Here is a 22,563-nt window from a genome sequence, read left to right as displayed (position 1 = left end):
AGAAGACACAGGATTTTTCCACAGATATAAGAATAACACTATACTACTACACTAAGCATTTTCTTCATTTTCCTCTATATATTTTATATTTCACCTTAATTTTTAGATATGAATTTAACCTGAAGTCTCAGGTATACAAATGTTATTTCTGTGGTGTCAGAACTGCTCACATAACATTAAAGGTCCCATATTTTTCACTTTTCGAGTGTTTTAAGTTTTATTGTCCATAAGAAGATATATTGTTTTAAGAACCAAAAACCATCTCAATGTAGTTTTACATCTCCTCTCTCAGGCTTCTCTCTGGAGCTCTAGTAACAACAGATCAGTGAGCCAATCAGAAGAGAGGAAGCTCTGAGCATCCCTTCTGATTGGCTGATGGTTTTCTGAGTGATCAAATAAAAATATAGCAGATTTCAGGTAAACACTCAGAGAAACCAAATCCTGCAGGGTTGGATGGTGGGTTCAGGTGGGCAGGGCTTGGTGCATGGCTAAAAGCGATGACTGCTTTGTTGTGACATCACAAAGTTACACAAGTCCTGACACAGAATAACAATGAATTACAAAATACAAAAAAATTTATCCTCAAAACACATTCTGTTCACTTTCTTTGTAACCATTAAATTTACAAAAAAATTAATTGTTTGAAGTTATGCATCCAAAGCCATCTTGATTGCTTGTCATCTTAAATTTACCTTAAATTTAACAAGGTGACAGGTTTCATATCCACCTGTGGTTTCATACCTTAATTGCTTTTTATCTCATTTTATTTTTTTAAAGAGTAGGTGTAGGTATTTATTCAGCGTTGCTTTGCAGGAATTTTCAAAATGATGGTTATCTCATTTTGTGAGACTCTATGATGTGGTTGGCACAGACTCAGCAGAGCAGATTTAATGTGACTGAACACTATTGTAATTATTCATTATTACTGACATCTCAGTCATTTGAATCTGACAGAGACACCATAGTTAGTTTCACTTGTGCTCAAAAAGATTAATTTTTTTTTTTTTTTTTTTGGCATCCCTCATTTTGTACAACCAGGTGTTGCTTATTTTAAACTTCGGCTCCTCAGGTGGGATCTGTGTGTGTCTTGTGTGCTCAGACAGTCGATTTACAGGATGAGATCTCTGAGCAACAAGAGGACAAATAGAGGACAGATGATTATCGCAGCGATCAGGGGCATCAAGGTCTTGATCAGTGGAGTGTGAGAGTGAATTGTCCCCTCCTGCAGCTGAAGACTTTTAGAGGAGAGGATGTTAAATTAATGTCACAGTAAAGCTTGATTCCTTTTTAATGTGTCTACAGGTTTGATCGGTTTGTGCCTTCCTGTTGTCATCGCTGGTCTTTCTTTCTCTACGAGTTGAAGGAGCATTAACACAAACACACACAGTTAAACACTGACTCACACACAAAAGCCTCAATAAGAACTCAAAAGGATAATAGCACTTAAATGGACGAGGGCACTTCTCTGCCTCCAGACAGTGATGAAGTCTTTATGTGGCCCAGTGTAATGAATGGGGCAGTTGTAGTGATCAGTTAAAGTGTTTCAGTGGAGTTAATGACTACAAGAACTATTGGAGCTCTGTGAAGAAAACCTCTCACCTTCACACTGCAGCTTCAGGACCTGTTTTTTTTTTACTGTTTGACTAAAGACTTGGTTAGAAAAGGATAATATAAAGGGGAGTTAAGCCGATATATGCAGTGGTTGTGATGGTTGGGGGCTGGGCAGGGAGAGCATTATCTCAGCAGACATATGTGTGTGTGCTCTTATAAATTTTATCTGTGTGACCTTCAGGGCAAGGATATTTTTTGCCTGGCCCTCGCCTCTTAAAAAGGCTGTTTTATATACCTCCACACCAGCAACAGCCAAAGATGGAGGAATTATGTTTTCAGGTTGTTGGTCTGTCCCATTCTCAGGAACACCTTGAGGGAATTTCTTCAGATTTGGCACAAAGGTTCACTCGGACTCAAAGATGAACTGATTAGACAGAACAACACCAAGAAGAGTCTGTTTCCCAGAATATATATATTTTACACACAAATAAAGCTACATTCATACAAACATACATACACACATACTATACATACATACAGTCTTACATTCATACAAATACATATAAGTTTATTGGATTTTTTCTTTTATTATAAAAAGCAATTTGATATATTATTACTTTGTATACTGTGTTACACTGTTAGGGCTAGGTCACTGTTAAAAAGCATGCACTTTCTTTTGGTTGTGTCCAGATCACGTGTTTGCAAATAACTCCAAGTGCGCGCCACATGCTATGAGTATCAGATCGGACCGGGTCCACAGCATCAGAACCGCTCACTTAGGGCTCAGGCAAGCTGTCAATCAAACCAGAACTCATTTGCTGCTTCTGAGCGGTTTCACACGTACTTTTGGTGCACTCAGAGTTATTTGCAAATACTGTTTGACCCAAGTCTGGCTGTGTCCATGTTTGTTGTATTGCACTGAATTTTTTAACTAGGCCTTTTCTTCTTCTTGTCCTACCTTCTTTTTTTATTTTGTTTTATTTTTTTTTTTGAGAATTTCACATCCATCTGTTTGCCCACTGTTCGGCTTTCAGTCCCGGTTCTTTGATCCCCTTGGTCCAAACTTTTCGTTAATCCATCTCATCCTCACGCAGATTGTTTCAGCAGTCACTGAATTCAAGTCTGTCATCTGCCTCAAAGTTTCATTAGTTCATTGTCACATACATAATATTCCTCATTTCCTGTGGTAACTTATGGGGCTTCTTGGCATATAGTTTGTGTACATTACATCCCATGATTCCATCTGAAAAGTCTTCTCCTGTTGCCTCTCACTCAAAGTGGGTAAATAGTTGGGAAGGGGGAAGGGGTTGGGATAATAGCTTGATTGATTATTGGAGTATTTATTTCCTGTTTTGGTCAGTCTGTTTGTGACCATATGATTCAGTTGGTCGCGACAACAACAATGGATCCGTCCTCCGCTTCTTCGTCCTTCTCCTCCAGTGATTGGACGACGCAGGGTGTGACGTCGAAGGGTATCCTCTCCACAATGGATTCGGTGGTCTGTGCTGGCAGTCCTGGGCTTGAACCTCTGGTCGAGGGGGCCTCCTCCCTCAGCGGGGACGGGGTCAAAGAGCACGGCTCTGGCTCCAAGGTAAATGTTACCTCTTCTACCTGTTGAGACAGGAAATTAAGCGGTAAAAAAAGCGATTAAGGTAGTTTGGGATTCTACAACAGGTAAGTAAGGCTTTTTATTAGGCCATGTTGTTCTCATTTATATCTGACTTTGTTGTTTTTTTTTTTAGATTGATCACCTTCATTTTAATCCAATCTTATAGATGCATCAGTGTTTGAAACACATGCAGCAAAAACCAAAACCAAGCGGCTCCAAAGAAGACTTGGTTTTTGATGTTTGAACAAGGAGTTCATAGAGGATACTTGCCTTCGTCAGCTCCTCTTCTTCATCTTCATGCTGCTCAGGGATGCCTTCAGACTCGGGCTCTGGCTCCTCCCCGACTGTCTCCACCACTCCTCCGACCATGTCAGCCATCTGTCCACTCAGCTGCCCAGCGATCTCCACCTGCAACCATTTAAGTTTATGGATTTGATGCTTGTTGTTTTCTGTTGCACTGCCTTTGGATGGAAAGTGATTCAAAAGGTTACTGGCATTTTAACATGTATTTAATCACCGACTGACATCAGTTCTTCAACTCCAGTATATCCTAGTAAGAGATACCAGAAAGAAAAAACAACAAATATAAGGAGAGAAGATGGACAAGCAGGTTTCCTGTGCTGAAGTTAGCGTGGTCTCCCTGTGTAGAGAGAAAAGGTACAGTCACAGATTTGGAATCCAAATGCCTGGAGTTGTAAACTTGTGGACTTTACAGCATGCTACTCTGAAGACCAGGCAGATTTAAAGAGATCCGTTGTCAGAATTCATCAGATCCGCTACAGGCTATCATGCAGACTTTTGGCAGTGCCATGCAGACTTCCAGCCTGTCTCCTACCTTGCCGAATTCCCTGGCAGTTTTTCCCCATCATTCACTGCACTATAGATGTGTGCTAAATATCCCTGCTGATATAAACAAAGCCAGACCCAGAAGACAGAAAATGACAGATATCAATGTCAAGAAAGAAAAACAACAAAATAGCTACACTGAACTCTTTTGCCTGATAGATGGGATTGAACAACATAAACCTGAGCTTCCTACAATAGCAAAGAGCATTCATGCATAATGAGACATTCTGTCATGGTCATGATGACTGTGTTGTTTCACTCATTCTACAACAATGACTAAAGAGAGATGCCTGTCCTGTTTGCCTCTGACTAGTCACGTAGCCCTGTGCCCTTGCAAACTCTCATAGCTCCTCTGTCAGAACACATTAAACCATCATCTCGTCCACAAAGGCTGTAATCCGACTATTTGGATTCAGCAGGCGAGTGCCTACCTGGTGCGCCTCGACCTGCGCAGCTCCCCACAGGTCGGCTAGCCGAGGGTGGGTGGGAGGGCCAAGGCTGTGGATGGTGCTGTTAGGAGTGGCTTGGAGGGAATGGGAGGCACTGTGTAGCCTGTGCTCCATGGACTGTAGGTAAAGAGAAAGGAAAAAAGACAAAGAAAGAAAATTAATATATTTGCAATTGGTTGATTTGATTCGCCGATCAATACAAATGACACAACAAGTTACTTGGCCAGTGGCTGCATTTCTTGATTCTTAAATCTTTTCCCTGGAACAAAAATATCGCCACCCACTAGAGATTTAAAACAACCCCCACAGCTCCTGACATTTTCAGCTGCTCATTAATGGACAACAATGCCACAGCGAGCTACTGCATCAAAATGCATTTCAGCTGGGAAGTTTTAAAAGCCTCATCATGCCAAAACAAATGACAAAGCAGTTTTATTCTTCCAGCATTTAGCAGTCTTTGCCAGACACTTTCTCAGGAGGAAGGATACTTTTGCCATTTTTCACTTCCTTCTAGTCACTAATAATGGTCTGAGACTGCTTTTAACATCCCATTAAAATGAGTCAGTGATGGTACTGCAGGGAACATCAGGAAAATGTCTGTTATGCATTGACTGTTGCTCTGAAAATTGACTGATTGCAAGGCTTTATTATGAATGTAATTTCATATATTCAATAGTCTCCTTCATGAGGGAAACCATACAATACGCACAGTAAAGCTAACAGGTCTCAGATGAATGCACATTTTCCAAGACACAGTCCCTGACCTTTTCCGGATATTATTTCTTAACCCACAGTTATTTAATGAGCTCTGAGAATGTACCAATACACGAACCTGAAAAAGTCTTCAGGTGTCACAGTTCATCATGCCAACACTTAATTAGCAGAAAACCTGAGAGTCAACAGCTGATATACACCAATAAAAGCGACATATCCCACACATCCAGCCAGTGTAAAGGAAGTGAAGCCTGTCAGTTAAAAATGGAAATATTTAATAATAATTGCTTGGGTTTTCTTACTTCAGTTATATCACGTATGATGCAAGTAAATGCCTGGTGCCTATTCTATTTGTTATGTATTCAAATTGTTTGTTATATATTGGCTAATAAAGGAAATATAATGCCTTCCAAGTAAGATTCAATGGCAGTATTTTGTTTCACTGCAGGATGGGTGATGATTATAAATATTGCAGCAGCAGACCTGCCAATCTGTACGTATTTAGCATAGCAGGTACGCATTTTGACATCAAAGGACGCAGGTACGATTTCTCGTTGTAAACTACGCAAAAAGGTGTGTGTTCAATTGTGCCCGTGCAGTACTCCAGTCTAACAGCGGGCGGCAGCAGCGTGTGGTCAACTGAGTAAGAGAAGAAGAAGATATAGCGCTGAGTTCAGCCCCCAAACGCCATGCGGGAAAAACAAATGTCCATTATTTCAACACAGCAACACTAACAGGTGTAACAGCTCCTCACTCCGTCTGGCTGGTTCCTCAGGTGAGGGCGGTGCTTTAACTTTAACGTAAACGGGCTGGGCTCAATGTGGACAGTTGACATTGTGAATGGAGTTAAGTTGACGCAGACCTGCAAACTTGTCCAACTATTTAAAGTTGATAACGTTAGCCGAACGTTACGTAATTTGCAAGCTAGCTTGCAGACATCAATTGGCAGAGTAACATTAAGTAATATTCAGCGTGTGTCGCAGATTGTTAAACGTAACTTTTCATAGGAGGCTACTGTGACGCAGAAATAACGTTACCTAGAAAGTTACCGGGAAGTGTGTGCGCACGCGCGCTTTTGCGCCTTGCAGTTAAAATAAATGTGATAGATGATGAGTAAAAGGACGTGTTTTACATCACAACATAATTTTCTGCACCTAAAAATGAAAACATGTTAACTAACAATATGTCATATTTACCATATAATTGAATGAAATTTATTTATATTTACCATTGTGTATAAGCAAACCTATACAATAAGTCATTAGAACAATGGTTTTAAGCAGGTGTACTGAAACTTTTAGCTTTTACTGTATATTATGATAGAGCTTCATTCAAAGTTCCAAAACTTGAGGTGAATGTATGTAAAAAATGTTCCTTCAAGTCAAAAACCAGGGCTTCAGTCTCCCCTGGACTGATGTCACATTGTTCACACATGCCCACAAATAGCTGACTATTCCTAAATGTAACTGGTCTTGGATATCTTGTGACCTCTTTTTGGGGTCAAGACTCCCAGGTTGAGAACTTCCTTAACCAAGTGCTTTGAGTATATGACCATAATCATGTCAGGAATAGATTCTGTAACATACAACCTGATGTTGTTAACTTACTGTTGACAGTATCAGTCATCAGTACCTGTACATGAATGTCCACAGTTGCAGTACCACTCACTTGTTGTTGTTGGTACTGCAGAATCTGCTGCTGGTAGTGGTGAAGCTGTTGGAGCTGTTGGAGTTGGCTGTGCTGCTGCAGGGCCAGATGAGCTTGGTGCTGCTGAAGGTAACCACCTACCGTCCCCTCAAAGCCCTCAGCAGGCGTACCTCCCGCTCCATTGCTGCCACCTGGAACAATCATAAAACACTTAGCGTCCAGTGCTCAGGGACACCATGTAGTGCTTAGAGACACTATAAGAAAGAGAAAAGATTTAATCCTCACCAGCAGCCATTATGTAGGAGCCTGCAGCAGGTGAGGCCACGCCCGAGGGCTGGCTGGTGATTGGGTCCCAGGCGTCGGAGGACGACAGGCAGTACAGACCCTGTGAGACGTAGGTGTGAGGCCAGACATCTGCAGAGGAGTGGTGGAGCACCTGGTCTGTATGTGGAAACAGACAAGAGAGAGGACAACATGAAAAGGAGAAGAAAACAAATGACAGGAAATTCTGCAGAAGAATTTTAAGGATTCACTGCTCACTTAAATATCAGATTCCCTCTTGTTAAGTGAAAATAGCAGATTCAAAAGTGGCATGTTTTTAGAGAAGGTGTGATGAGAGGACATTACACTCAGAAGCCTTAGACTTTGCACAAATCAAGAGATGTGAACAAATCATTTTAGTACAAGAATAAAATTCAATCAGTGTTTTCCTCAGGATGTGAAATGTTGATGCTGGAAGAGAACTGAGGTAGAATCAAGTAGAACTTAATTTACCCCCAACGTTGAAGATCTTATAAGTATGTATAAGCAGGTTTGTTGGGACACTATGAAGAAGATGCAACCTCAGAGACTAAGCTCTTCATTCAGACATTAGTTTAAATGCCATAAAGCCACACACGGGGACCAACCTGATCTCATCTAAAAAAAACAAACTGTAATAGCTTTAATAGGAGTATGATTAGCCTATCTGCAGCTGTGTCGTTATTATAGAGCAGAGCCATGGGTGGGGGGGGGCTCACACTCAAACACTGTGGAGAAGAAACATCCCCTCAGTCCTAATGCTGATATTAAGGATCTTTTACATTGGGGTGTGTATGTGTGTGTGTTGGTGTTGCATGCTAGATAAAGCACAGAGCAGAGCCCATATGGTGTTGTTAATGAGAGCAGGGCTAAGTCCTTGTGCTAACCTACAGGCTCCCTCAGGGTTTGGGCAGCGCTTTGCTTTGCTAAACACCAGCAAGAACTGAAAAAGAAGCTGTTCACAGTGCTGCTGTGTGTGTACAAGAGAAAGCAGCACAAAAGTCCATGTTTCAAATGCATTTTGTCTCATTTTTGAGTCGCCAGAAAAAGACAGAATAATGGCCACGGAATCGTTTTGTTTTTTATGAGCTTATGTGACTGTTCCCTGTGAGGTCAGATGGGTTTTCTACTCTTGCCTGCGAAAATTGCTCTCTTCCCTTCCTTTCTTTCCATTTTATCATCCTATGTGCAACTAAGCTAAACAGACTTCTTCCCACCTGAGGCTCAAACCACAAATCAGGATCTGAGTTTGTTTCCCGCAAACTGTTTTTGTTTTATTCAACCAAGTGTAAAGTGAAATCCTCTTCACTTCACTTTCTGTGCATTTCCTTTTCTTACTTGAACACAGCTCGTCTTTTAGATTTTTTGGTAAAATTCTCTTACGCAAGCATACGTGACACAGCATCAGAATGTCTTCTGATATTTCAGATATGACAGGCTGTTAACTGAATTCGTCATTTGGAGGTTTTTGAGTAAGTGCCCAGTAGCAGTGAAAGGCAGAAATTTGCAGCTGTGTGCCTGCCCTCCAAAAGTCCTTTAAAGCTGGTTGGGAGAATAACTGACGTGGCTGTTTTTAGTTTCCAGCAGGGCTCTGTATTCCCAAACTGCATCTACGCATGACAGTAAAAATAATCACTGAATATGAAGTCTATAGACAAATAGCTGAGTGTGCAACATTTGAAATATGTCGTGAGAATAAAGTATGTGTAGTTGTATGTGTAGTACAGCTACATAAAAGACTCACCTCTCTCCCTTATATTTAACCTCAGTGAGCACCAGGTCCTCACTGTGTTCCCAAAGTATCAATAAAAAGGATTGCAACCAAATACTGCAGTAATAACCCTTCTAGTCATGCCAAGTGGCCATTTGCTAAAAGCTTTTAACTGCAGTACCTCTGCTGGTGATGCTCTCCTGGTTGACCTCACTCAGGTGAGCAACGCTGCCCTGGTTGGAGCCGGCTCCCATACTCTCCCCATCCATCGAGTTCCAGCCAAACAAAGTCGCCTCGGAGATCGCAAACTGCTGCATGATACCTGAGGGGGAGAGGAGGGGAAAGAGTTATACCAATGCTATCTGAGATGCAACAGTACTGATAATAAAAAAAGAACATTTAACGCAGTGAAACACAATTAGAAATACAGTGCATTAAACAAAAGTTAATTAGTGATAAAAGGCAAACGGGAGGTAACAATTGCCGTTAACATGGAGTGTTTATTCCAATCAGGAAATGTGTAAAAGTTGTAAAGAAATAAAAGAGAATAAATTTTAATTTAACTTTGCCAAATGGGCCAGAACTAATTAGATGTTCTAAACTTGAGTAAAGAAAAATCTTGCACCGGTGAATAGAAAGAAAATGTACAAGAAAAAGATACCAAGGCATGTCTTCAGTGTGATAAATCTTTGTTGGCCATCCCTCCAAAAATAATAAAAAATAGTCTTATTACTATTTCACAATTAATTATTGAGCAGTCTGAAATGTGAGATACTTTGTAGCCATGTAGATAAGTGGTCTAAAATACAGGTTGCCTGAACATGACCACCTGCACCCAGATGTTCCCTCACCTGCAGCGAAGCGAGCCTCCTTCTCGCCGTCGCTCAGGTCGCTGTAAGCGTCGTTCTCCATCCTTCTCTCTTTTTCCCTCTGCAGGTTGGTATGCCCTGCCCCCCCCATTGGCCCTGCAGATGGTTTGCCCCAGCTCTGCCACTCGATCATGTGAGCGACACGGCCCTGAGCCATGGCAGTGGGCTTGGTCACTTTGTCCTTCATGGAGCGTGTCACACCTACAGCAGGTAATTGAAGGGTGGGGGAAGACCAGCAACATACACACAACACACACACACACACACACAACACACACCAGACACACACAAACACTGTCAAAACTACTTCTGGCCTCTGCAGTTGACTTCACCTCCAGCTGAGGCTCAGGTGGGATATAGAATGATAATGAGAAACTGTAATGTAGGAAAACTGATTAACTACAGTATGATAGATAATGTCTGTGGGGTAATAAATGTATTGGTATGGATGGATTCAGGTAGTTCTGTGACTGGTTATGAGATTATGACAACAACCTGGCATTTACACTATTACTGCGTAAAAATACATTTAGTAATCAGAATGAGTGCAAGTTCAATTTTATGGGCATTATACTGCTTTTAATCTGAATTAACCATGTCAAAAGCAGCAGTTTTCATTCCTTTTAAATCCTTGTTTATCCAAGGTACGTTCACACTTTTTTTTTTTCTTCTTTTTAACCATCGATCTTTTCCTCAAATTCACACTTGGAGGCTGCTAAGTACCACCTCAGTTGAACTGCAGGAGTAGTAGGTGGTTAAATGTCAACAACACAACAGTGGTGTTAATATTTACCTGTCAGACAAACGCATCTGCCTCTAACCTTTAGACCGCTGCTGCTTTCTAATATCTGTCAGCAGAACATCTCCCATCAACATCTACAGCACCCTCATCCAAACCTTTTCAATTTGCCACATTGCAGTTATTAGTTATGTGGTAATTATCAATAATGAGTCCAGAAGTCACCGTCTCCTCATATTAGTCATTATCTGCTGTTTTAGATGATAATGATGTGACTCGTGAGGAAGAGCAGATACAAATGTCACATAGAGGTGAACTCCTGTAGTAACGAGTGAGTCTTTGCTCATTAAAATGGTCTGATATTTTGCTTCGATTACGATCAGAGCTGGGTAGACTACTGAAAGTTGTTCTGCTCTGTTCTCTGATCCTCATCTTGAGTCTTCAGACTAGAAGATCTGCTAACAACTATGGATGCTACCAAAGATGTCTTTCTGTACAGAGTACAACATGTCAACCTCTCTGAGATCTAATTAATGAAAACTGTAAATATTCAAATTATTATATACCTTAACACACCATGAGTAATATCTGAATAATCAAATACCTTCATTCTTTAGCTTATCCTTTTAGGGTCGTGGGGGGCCTGGAGCCAGTCCCAGCTGACATTCAGCAAGGGCGGGGTACACCCTGGAAAGGTTGCCAGTCTATCACACATAGAGACACCTACTGGCAGTTTAGAGTCAGCAATTAACCTAACTTAGTTTTAACTTAATTTAGAGTTGCCGATTAACCTAACCTGCGTGTCTTTGAATTCGTGGGAGGAAGCTCGAGTACCCAGGAGAAACCAAAGGGAGAACATGCAAACTCTGCATAGAAAGGCCTCTGGCTGACAGGTTTGAGCCCAGAACCTTCTTGCTGTGAGGCGACATTGCTAACCACTGCACCACCGAATGAAGATGAATTAGCTACATAAAAGCATAGACCTTTTGCGACATCTGCCACATCTCTGGTCAGTTGATAGACTGGCGTGAACTGGTCAGAGGTCAGGTGACAGGAGCTAACCGTAGTGACAAATGGGACAGGGTTGCCCCTGTGTGCTCGTTAGAGTTTGTTGAATTGAAGAGAAAAGGACAAGGATGATGCCTGAAACGTTGACAACCCCATATTAATAATTAAAGCCATTACTCATCTGCCGGTAAACAGAATAAATGAGATTCATTAGACTTTACGTAATTAAAACCGTGTTACAGAGACTGAGAGAGGCAGAGGGACGTAATCCTTGGGTGTAAACAGAATGTCGAGAAGGGTCCACTGGCAAATCTCTGCCCAATTAAGATGCAAATACGAGATTCAAACTAGGGACATATTCACTGAGTCAAATGCTTGCAGAGAGGCTGATCAATAAAAAATTTAATTGAAGTCAAACAGGCATGGATAAATAGAGACGGAGCTTTGGAAATTGCTCCCTGGGTCCAGGGGGCAAGTTACAGTCTGAGTTATTAATAGAAACAGTTTTTCCCCCCAAAGAGAGACAATCTCATTTGAAAATCAAACACTCCCTGCAGAGTCTAATTGGGGATGGAAATAGGAATGAAAAGAATGGGGATGAGGGATGTGGGAGGGTGTTGGGGTCTTGGCTATTCAAAGGCTCAAAAGAATAATGCTATACACTGTTAAATGATACCAACAGATTTAATTAAAGTGCACCAGACACAACAGAAATAACACTTTTTTTTTTTTTTTTTTAGCACAAAAACTCTGAGGCGCTACACTGAAACATCACAAAGCACAGAGCACTACAGTTTGAAGCACAAAGCACGAGAGAGCACAAAAGAGGCACCAATTCACAAATATCGGGGCACACCACCACCAGCACTGCCACATTACAAATACACTACATTTCCCAACACGCCTGTGGAGATGCTTCAGGAAGTAATTAAAGTAAGTTATCCCACTTACTTTAGTTTCTTTGAAATTAAAGATCTGATTGGATTTCCATCAATGACTCTGCGAAATATGTCTGTCATTGACGTCTGCTGTTGATATCAATGGAAGAGAGGGGAAAGTGGGGAGTGATTATAGGAAGGGGGCACCCACAGGGGCGGCCATGTTGGTTCCAAGCTCCTCTTCCTCCTCCTCCTGCTCTAGAGTGAAGTTGTCTGTTGATGCAAAGATCAGTTTACAAAATCCGCCATTTAAGGCAAAGGTAAAAAGATAATTCCTGTTTTTTTTTTTTTTTAGTGTGTCAGATGATCCTTTGGCCTGAAAGCAGCACAGAAGTCAGAGTAGAAGCAGAATGGAGTTTTTATTAATCAAACCAATCTCAAAGGAAGAGCTGCTCTGGATGTAAAAATTGTTAAACCTAAGTGGAGCCTTTGGCATTCTAGCACCTTAAAGGCGTGTCATGGAAAACATCCATGCTCCGAGTCTGGCCTGGGACCTCCCCTGTATGTTGTCTCCCATCATTTCCTGTTAGCTTTTCTACTCTCTAATGAAGGCATAAAGCCTTTTGTGCAAAAATGCGCAGGAAAGAGCAAAACACCTCTCACTGCCTAACTGATAACCTTGAATAGTATTGGATGTATGTTCAAAATATAATCTAAAATCTCATCAAAGGATGTTGTAAAATCAGATAGTTGATAATAGGCTTCTTAATTAGCCTATCCTGGTAGTTGTAGGCTAGTATGGCTTAGCATGAACAGTAGGCTCCATGATATTAGCATCCTCTTCACTTTCACATCTTATTAAATTGATGTCAAAAATGCAAGGTTCTCTGTTGGTGGAGGTGTGTTGTTTTTGGTACTAGTGAGACTGTTTAATACAATCTAGGAGGGGAATATTTGAATAATAGATACTTGAGTTTAAAGGCTTTTAAAAGGGTAAAACACAAGCCAATGAACAAGACTTATAATTAGTACGAGGATGGAATTTACCATTTTGACAGGGGACGTTTCTGCTACTTCTTTGATCACGTCTTAGAATGATCTACCAGACGCATACACCTATTTAAAGGCCAACCCAGTGCATTATAGGATGGCATTGCCCAAGGTTGCAGAAGGTTGCATAGGGTTGCATGGCATTGCTTCAAAGCTGAACCAGATTCCGATTCCATTTTTTTTCTGGGCCAGTATAGTGGTATCATTAAAATTAATGAAGGGGTTACATTTTTTCATGCAGGGCTGAAACCTGAAGAAGATTTTTTTTTGGCTCCACCCTCTTAAGTCTAACTAAACCAATAAGATCGCTCTGTTTTCATACTTTATCGACCTCTGAGAAAAGTTTGCGAAACAAACAAACTCCATTCTGCAAAGGGGAATTAATGGTTTGGTAAGCTAATGCTAAATGAATGGTAACACTTAGTAGATTTACTTTCCATCGTAATCAATATTAATGTTGGCATAAACTTTTAAGTTGGTTTATACGCCCCATTTACTCTGATTTATTTGCTCTGGAAAAAAATTAGTTGCTTATATTGTCTTGTGATTACAATTAAGAACCAAACCGCACATGAATGATACGGCTGCTGTGCTGCTCTGGTACCAAATAACTATCTGAACAACACACAGAAAGAAAACAAGAACTAACTTTTACACCACAGGGAAAGGAAGCCCCTGTCAGTGCTCAACAACAACTTCATCCTTGACCGTCTGTGTGGAGCGTGTGGAGGCAACATGGGGGCTGTTTTACCATCTAGCAGCACAGACACACACCTGACACACCTGTCAGAGAGGACTTAGCCAGAGCACCGATCCCATAGGTGTTGGTGGACTTCCTCTTGAGACGAGGCAGAATGGAAGTAGTGTCCTCCATGGACAACTAAAGAGAGAGGGGAGGGAGGTGAGGTGTGGTTGGAGCAGACAAATAAAGATGGAGAATAGAGAAAGCAGGGTAAGAGAATGAAAGAGGACGGAGTGTGTAGAAATGATGAAAAGAAAGAAAAAATTGAAATGTGACAGGAAAAATGACAAAACAGGAACAGATGAGAAAGGAAGAGATAAGTGTGAGAAAGAAAATGGAATAAAAGAAATTGAGGTGAAAAGAACAGATGATTGAAGATTCAGAAAACAGATTGAGAGAGATAGAAGAAGAGAGGAGGGAGGTTATAATAGAAGGGAATAAGAAAGGACAGTTAATTATTCAAAGAATTGTAAAGGGCTTACAGGGATAACTGTCTGAAAAGAAGACAGTCATAGATATACTCCGGCTCAAAGGAAAAACTGATGCTTGAGTGGTGATTCCAAAGCGAGACAACAAGGGGTCTTTTGTGACCAGAGCAGGTGGGAATTTGCACAAAAAATGGAGTCACTGAGAGATGTAGTATTGACACCAGTGAAATATAAAATTGATTGTATTCAGTGCAAAGTTTACCTACAATCTGATGGATAACAAGTGGAAACAATGGCCAAGAGACTTATTTATTCATAAGGGTACGTTTTAGCAGGAGATATTTTTATGATAATGAGAGATTGTGGTGCTTGTTTTGTTCAAGGACGCTTCTTCAGGGCAGAGACAGCAGCTTAAACCTGTGTCCTCTAGTTAAACAGTGGTCCTCCCTCTCACTTGGAGACTTTTTTTTTTTTTTTTTTTTTTTTGACCCTGACATGGTGCATTGTGACGTCTTTTACCCAGCTTACCCATCTCAAATGCCCTTGGTTATCTGCACCCTTGGAGTGGAAAAAACTGAGAGCTCGTGAAATACAGGCAGAATTCATGTGAAGTGAAAACCCATCATAAACATTATTGGTTCATACAGCCTCAAATGATATGGCGTAGGCTTGGGTGATATCCATAATGTAATATCTTGATACAGTGCAGCCCAAATATTGTGACCATAGACTGTAAATAAAGACGGACATAGCCTCTGTGACATCACCCATAAGTTCCTGAAAAGTTGCTCGCACTGAGTTGCTCCACCATCGCCATCTTGGCAGTACCTGACTGCGCTGAACTCCTGGCTAATCAAAAAATGGGCAAAGAGGTGGGGCATGTGTGGAGCTGAGACTTTGGTCCATGCTGGTTTGTGTCAAGCATACACTCACCCACCTGTCACTCAAAGCCACCACTTGCTCAATTATGCAGCAGTTTAAGCCTTAATAAAAATTTAAATGGGTGAGTTGTATAACATTTTAACATGGGAGTCTATGAGGATTGACTCACTTTTGGAACCAGCCTCAAGTGGCCATTTGATGAACTGCAGTTTTTAGCGTTTGTGTTGGCTTTATTTTCAAGTTGTTGCTTGATTACAAGATGCGATATTATCACATATCGCAACTTATTTATTTATTTATTCATCATTTATATATATGTTATTGTATCTTGTGTCCTTTTTTCAAAATTATAAAAAGTATCACATATGGCGGGGAATTACACGATATTCAATATTGAATATCGGCCGAGTACTGATAGTGTCATACAATATTAGAATTGTGTGATATTTATTGCTAAACTTTATAATCAGTGTTTGGGAAATTATTTGTAAAGCCAGGCAGAGGAGAATCAGGTTGTAGATACTCCAAACCATGTACGCTCGAGTGAACAGCACACCAACCTGAAGGTTGCTCATGCTTGTGTGATTTCTACTGTACTTCCTGGCGCCAGTGCCCATGGCAAACCAAGCAGCAAAGTAATGAACACAGAGACAGATCCCGGCTTTTAATGAGGTCCTCCCAGCGGCTAATTACAGTGGGAAATAGTAGGAAAAACATGTGGACTCTGTTACACCGAGGGGATTCTGGGATAGATGTGATGTAATATTTTGAGTGAAAGTGCATTAATTACTGTATAAAGGCAAACTGATATTATCTGCTCCCTCTGTGGTGTGCAAGCAGAGTATCATCTATGTGTTATCCTATCCCCTTTATACCCTGCATGTAACAGTAACATTATATGGTGTAGTAACACAGCAGCCAGTGAGTCTGTAGGCATACAGATGAAGCTATTAAAGCGATCCATGATCATGCATTTCTCCTTCTTTAGTCCTGCGTCCACTAGAGCATATTCATCTACAAATGTAATAAACCAGATGTGAATGCATATTTTATAACCCCCCCCCCCCCCCCCCCCCGTCAAAAAAAAAAAAAACAAAAAACAAACATCCTCCTCAATTTACCTTTGTGGCTTCCAATCTTTCACACAGTCATACTAATGTGAAACCAACAGAACCCTGGTGAAACAACAAATAGCGCAGCAGCACTGTCGGCTTTCATCACAATTCTAACCAGTTGAATATAAAATACGGGGTCTGAGTACAGTTAGCAACTAGCTGCATTAATCTATATTTTTAGATTAAATCAAGTGACTACTTGTAACTCACGGAGAATCACTGCAGCTATACAAAGCTGTCTATTCTCTTTTAGCTTATTGTTTTTGTTTTACAGCATGTTTACTGAGCGGTTCAGTGTCGGTGCCCCAACCACCTGGTTTCCAGTAACACATATGCTGTGTCTCAAACTGGACACGTCAGTCAGTACACTCCCATGTAGTACACTGTGTACACAGTATACTCACTGGCATAGTGCGTGAATTTTAACAGGATAGTGTTGTGCCAAAGTGAACACTGCTATTGTGCGCTCACCAGAAATGACAATCACAACAGGTGACCGTGATTGGCGCCCACCTTTTGGCCGCTTTGCTCACTCAACTTCAAAATCAACATTTTACTTTCCTGTATGTGCCCTGTGTGTCATGTGACATGGAAATTAGGCCGCCATCAGCGCCGTCAACGCATCTTCCTTCTCCAGTTAGGGTAAGTTTGAAAATACATTGGTGGTCCCTCCCCTTCCACTAACTAGCCAAGATGGTGACTCTTGAGGGTGAGTGTCCATCATTAATGTGAACGTGCTTATGCGCGCAAAAAAGCAAGGGTGAGTATGGAAGTATGCGAATTGAGACACAGGTACAGGATAAAGTAAATATATAATAATAAATATATAATAAAAATGTGTAACTCTTGCACAACTTTTGCATAATTTTTATTTGAGACATAATTTGTCTTTACTTTATCCAGGGTTTTCAGTGAGTCTCTCCCATGTAAAGCATGATGGTCTATCATGCAAGACAACATTTCACCCATAAGCTAACAGTACCAGCCTGGTCCACCGGGCCAGGAAAACAAACCAGAGGAGTTGATTTTAAATCTCAAAATCTGTGCAGCCTTAAGGTCAACAAAGTCTCATTAGAATATTTCTCTGCTTGAACAAGACATGTGTTTATCTAAGATTATTTTCCTCCAGGCAGCATAGAGTTGAGCAAAATGTACATTGTGCAAATAAATTCTGATGAAGGTACAGAAACTGCTGAGTAGTGATGCACTTCATCATGCAGTGCTTTCAGTAAAAACCGGGACTTGTACGAAGGCTTCAGTTGTGGATAAGATAAGCTTATTACAGCCTGTTATCTGTGACTCTGTGTATATATGAAGCTTGCAGTACAGTAGATTAGCAGAGGGCCAAGAGAGGAGACGGATGGGAGAAAGAGTTTAAGGGGAGAAATAGAAAAACTGGGGGATAAGAGAGAGGCAGTGGGAGAGAGTGATAAGTAAGAGAGAAAGAGTGGCAGGAAGGGGAGGAAGGATAAACGAGTAGGATGTCAACTTATATACTCGAAGCTCAAACTCAGGTAATGGAGGAGTGATGGAGGGGGGGGGGGGGACAAGAAGAGGAGATTTAAACAAGGAGACTTACATTGATGCCTTCCCAGGAAAACTCGGCACGGCCATGCTGGGGGTGGGGGGTGGGGGGGGGTAGGGAGGGGAGGAGAACAGTACAGGAAGGTATAGCAAAGGAGGGAAGAGAAGAAGGAGATTTAATAGTGGAAAAGAGAAGATTCGGAACATAGAAACTGGTCTTAAGCCTCAGCCCTGAATTATAGTAATTTAAACATTTTTAGGGTTTCAGCAGTTTCCTCAGTAAATATACCAGATATTGTTTTGTATGCATGTGTTACACTCAGGAAGAAGTCCTGCAGTACAGCTCTAAGCTTTAAAGGCCACAAGAATTTTACTTGCAGTCAAGTCTTTTGTTTGATAGATCTACAAATGTGTTTTGCTTTTTTTTTTAATCATGGACTAGTTCATATTTAAAGTGAATCTGGTCTTAAATTGAATTAAAAGTCCCATATTTTGCATTTTCCAGTGTTGTATTTAAAATGTTGATCCATAAGAAGATATATTTGTGTTTTTAGGAACCAAAAACCATCTCAATGTAGTTTAACAGCTCCTCTCAGGCTTCTCTCTTTTAATAACAACAGGTCGGTGAGCCACTCAGAAAAGAGAAGGCTCTGAGTCTCTCTTCTGATTGGCTGACTGTTATCTGAGTGATCCAATAAAAATATAACAGATTTCAGGTAAACACTCAGAGAAACCAAAACCTGCAAGGTTTGGATGGTGGGTTCAGGTGGGTGGGGCTTGGGGCCTGGCTGAGAACAGTGACTGCTTTGTTGTGACATCACAAAGTTACAGAAGTCCTTATAGCTCATTTGAAGGCTCAGTTTTCTGAATACAGGTTGTGTGCATTTCTCTGTGGACTGAGCGTTTTGATACTTTCACAGTATTAATATAGAAACTAGACCTGATTTATAATCAAACACATGGAAATCTCATTTTATACAATATGGGACCTTTAAGAATTTAATCTTTGAATCTGCAAGAACCCTACATATGTGTGTGACTGATTCTTGTAGAGTTTCAGTTATATTCTGAAATTTTATTTGTGTGCAAAATGCAGTCAACCCATATTCAGACTATATAATGTTTGCGGTTGGGAATTGGTTCTAACTGGATACTGAAACTGTACCAAGCAGATACATGGATGAGCTGTGCGTCTGTAAATGTACAGTGCATTAGCCTGTTCTCACCAGTATTACCAGTGAAGCAGCTTTTATTTTATTTAGATGCATTGAACATGAGAAGCAGTTTCTGGAACTGGAAAAGTATAGAAATTGTGTAATTGTGTGTAGTACTGGGTTTGTGAGTTGTCAGCTGCTCCATCTCTCTTTGTTCATCTACACTGCCCAGAATGTTTAGGTAACCAATGGATACCATTCAGCAGTGACCTTGTTGCCAGGGGCAACAGCAAATCTGTCCAGGCCAAACCTGGACAGCATTTATCATGTTCTCATACACATGTATATGTATATACAGTATATACACAAACACAGACAATCATGCATCACACTATAGCCGACACGAGACAGTGAAGGGAACATTTTGGAAGCTGTGGTTGCTCCAGAGAATTTAAATGTGCTGCTGTCAAAAGGATTTTTTTATTCTTGTTTTATTTTTTTTAAACATCAGACCCTTTGTCACAGTCGCTGCACTGCCCTGAAGAGTTTCTCCAGTGGCACTTTAAGCTTGTTATCATAGTTGTACCGTTCAAAGCCGCAGATCACAGACTGCATGGGAGGTGAAACGGAAAATGCCCTAAACTTTGTGTCAAAGTAAATGCCAAACTTTATCTTGCATCTTCAGCAAGCGTTTTGCTCCCACAGAAGTTAATCAGACAGGCATAAGAGACATCCAGGAGTGTAATTTATGGTCATATAAAATATAAACTATGATTTTTGATCGGACTTCTGTTGTGCACTGTCTGTTTTCAAAGCACAGCTTGAATAAGTCTCATATTAACAGACTTTGAGTCAGATTTCCCTTTGATGCTTTGGCTTTATGTTTATGTAAAATACACTTTTGCGAATGTAATATATAAACAAATATTTAATTTCCATATATGACATATGTATATGAAACCCATTAGAAATAGTTTTATATGTTTTATATATTTTATATGTTGACATATTTCTAGCCCATACAATTGTGTATCTCTGTGCAAGATTGATAGATAGATAGATAGATAGATACTTTATTCACTTGTATTTTAGACATGTGTTCCATAAATATATATCCATTCCAAAGCCTGTCAGTATATGTTGACATTATATAGCCTACAGTGTGTTCCAAAAGCCTGAGACCCCTTTCCCACAATGGGAAGATAGACATGTTTAAAATGAGTTAAAAAAAAAAAAAAAACATACATAAGCATCTACATTTTTTATATGTAGGCTTATGTTGTTTTAATATATGGTCGCAATATGTTATATATATATATAGCTTTACTATATGTATATATACACATTTTACTATTGGTATTTCATATATATTATAAATTTATATCTTCATATATCCAGAGGATGTATATATGTGATGATAATATAAGTGACATATATGGCAACATCACTCTTGATATAGGGACATAAATGGGGCATTTCTGTATAAATAATTTATTGAAACTGTAATTTTAGAATTTCAGGCGCTCCATTGGATGGTTATGAATAAAAGCTTTTAGTAAATATGTAAACATGGGCTAATGTATATGTATATAGAAATGGAAACATGAAACATATTTCCCTTCCTTGGGGTGTCTTGTCAGCTGCCTTTTCATGACATTATCATTGCTGGTACGAGTGGCTACAGTTCAGCATAAGGTCATTTAAACAAGCAAAGCGAATTATAATAAAAATGCTAATACAGTAATAACATGGCTGGTGGAAGATGGACAACCTCATTTTAATTTGGCAATAAAAAGAAGAATGAGGAGAGAAAACCTGTACCAGAGGTGATGAAACATTAAGATGGAGCTCGGCCTCTGTCTCTGTATTTATTCATTAAAGCAGCAGCTGCCGGGCACAGAGACTCTATAACCAGAATATCTACATGAATGAATGTAAATCTGGGTCTGGCTTGGTTTAAGGCCGTCCTGCACCGATTAACATTTTTCATCCAGTGGCATACGCAGGGGTTGGTTAGCAAAATTCAAACCATGGGCGAGCCGAAAGTGAAAGCTAGAATTGATTCTGTCTTCCTGCAGGCCCCTTTCACCTTCTCTGAAGCATCGATGTAATATTCATGTCAGAGATGTTTAGGTTCATGACAAGTGAATGAGGAATAAGAATAATCCTGCTCCAACAAAGCAGCCCCTGAGATGTGGCACAGGGATTTAGCAAAGCCCTGTACAAGTCACCAGACGCCTTGTTTGCTTTTTGCCTCGGATCCACATTAACAAGAAACAGGGGAGAGATCTGGGGAATAATTCATACACATGCACTAACAAGCACACCTGAGTCAGAGCTTCACCTGAGCAAAAAAATACACTGAGAAATAACTCCTCTCTCTTTTTAACCTTCGTTTATCCATGGATGAGTTTTTCTGAGCAAACACGTCGTTAATCACTAACGCTCGCTGTGGAAAAGTCACACAGCTGACAGACTAAACTGAACTAATTGAATAATGCTTTATTTAATCTTGGAAACTAATGAACATGCTCAGCAGTGGAGCTGCAGCTCGGACTGAAGCAAATTAACTTTCAACAACAAGAATAAATCACTCAGAGATCTGAGGCAACCGAGGACAAATCATCTCACTGTAAACATAATATTTTATTAGAGAAATATAACAACAGTAATACATTGTTTCTTGATTGTTAAATATTTAGTTAAATGTTAATGTATTCAGTGTTGAAAGGACGTTGTGTTATTTATGACCTCTGTCGACCTCTGTTGGTGTCAACACTGATAAACATGATCTTCTCTTGTACTTCTTGTGTAGATCCTTCAAATAAGTTGCCCTAAATAAAAAGAGTTAATAAGGACTAGCTTAGGTCTTTGTTATTATTGATCAGTTAATGATTTGTTGATTAGTAATGAGCCTTTAATAAGAGCAAAAATCTCAGGTTGTAAAACCTCCCGAATGAGGCTCATGTTTTTTGTCATGATCTGCCCTCCCCCTAGTCTAATAGGACTGAGTCCACGGCCATGCTAGCAGCTTTGTGGGGGTCTGTTTAGGCACATCTGTGCTAAGAGCTAAATGCGAATGTCAGCATGCTAACATGCTCTCACTGACGATGCTGAAAGGCCGATGTTTAGATATAACATTTACGCTGGTCACCATCTTAGTTTAGTGTGTTATGTTGCTAATATTTGCTGTTTAGCACTTAAACACAAAGCACCCTTCCGGATGATGTGTGAAGACTTTTTTTTTCATCAAGCACCATCATCAGTTTGAAGGGGCATGAATGTATGAACTAAATTTCATGGTGAACCAGCCAATAGTTGTTGAGACATTTCACTAAAAACCAAAC

General features: G+C 40.3%; 1 protein-coding gene across 3 annotated transcripts in view; it reads right to left on the bottom strand.

The window, feature by feature from the left end:
• Positions 1–2,098: 2,098 nt before the first annotated feature.
• LOC111233234 overlaps positions 2,099–22,563 on the bottom strand; it is a 53,909-nt gene continuing 33,444 nt past the window's right edge. Inside the window, exons 3-10 of one of the 3 annotated variants that reach the window (XM_022761000.1) lie at positions 14,146–14,251; positions 9,679–9,897; positions 9,009–9,149; positions 7,102–7,257; positions 6,838–7,007; positions 4,438–4,572; positions 3,431–3,568; positions 2,099–3,162 (exon numbers count right to left, since the gene is read on the bottom strand). In XM_022761000.1, the coding sequence (XP_022616721.1) occupies positions 2,932–3,162; positions 3,431–3,568; positions 4,438–4,572; positions 6,838–7,007; positions 7,102–7,257; positions 9,009–9,149; positions 9,679–9,897; positions 14,146–14,251 (1,296 nt within the window). In that variant the 3' untranslated portion in view covers positions 2,099–2,931. The remainder of the gene's footprint in view (positions 3,163–3,430; positions 3,569–4,437; positions 4,573–6,837; positions 7,008–7,101; positions 7,258–9,008; positions 9,150–9,678; positions 9,898–14,145; positions 14,252–22,563) is intronic. The other 2 variants (XM_022761001.1, XM_022761002.1) reach the window with 2 other exon arrangements.

Source organism: Seriola dumerili, unplaced genomic scaffold (genome assembly GCF_002260705.1).
Source record: "Seriola dumerili isolate Sdu_G_001 unplaced genomic scaffold, Sdu_1.0 BDQW01000381.1, whole genome shotgun sequence".
Lineage (NCBI taxonomy): Eukaryota > Metazoa > Chordata > Actinopteri > Carangiformes > Carangidae > Seriola > Seriola dumerili.
This window is presented reverse-complemented; position numbering and strand designations above follow the sequence as displayed.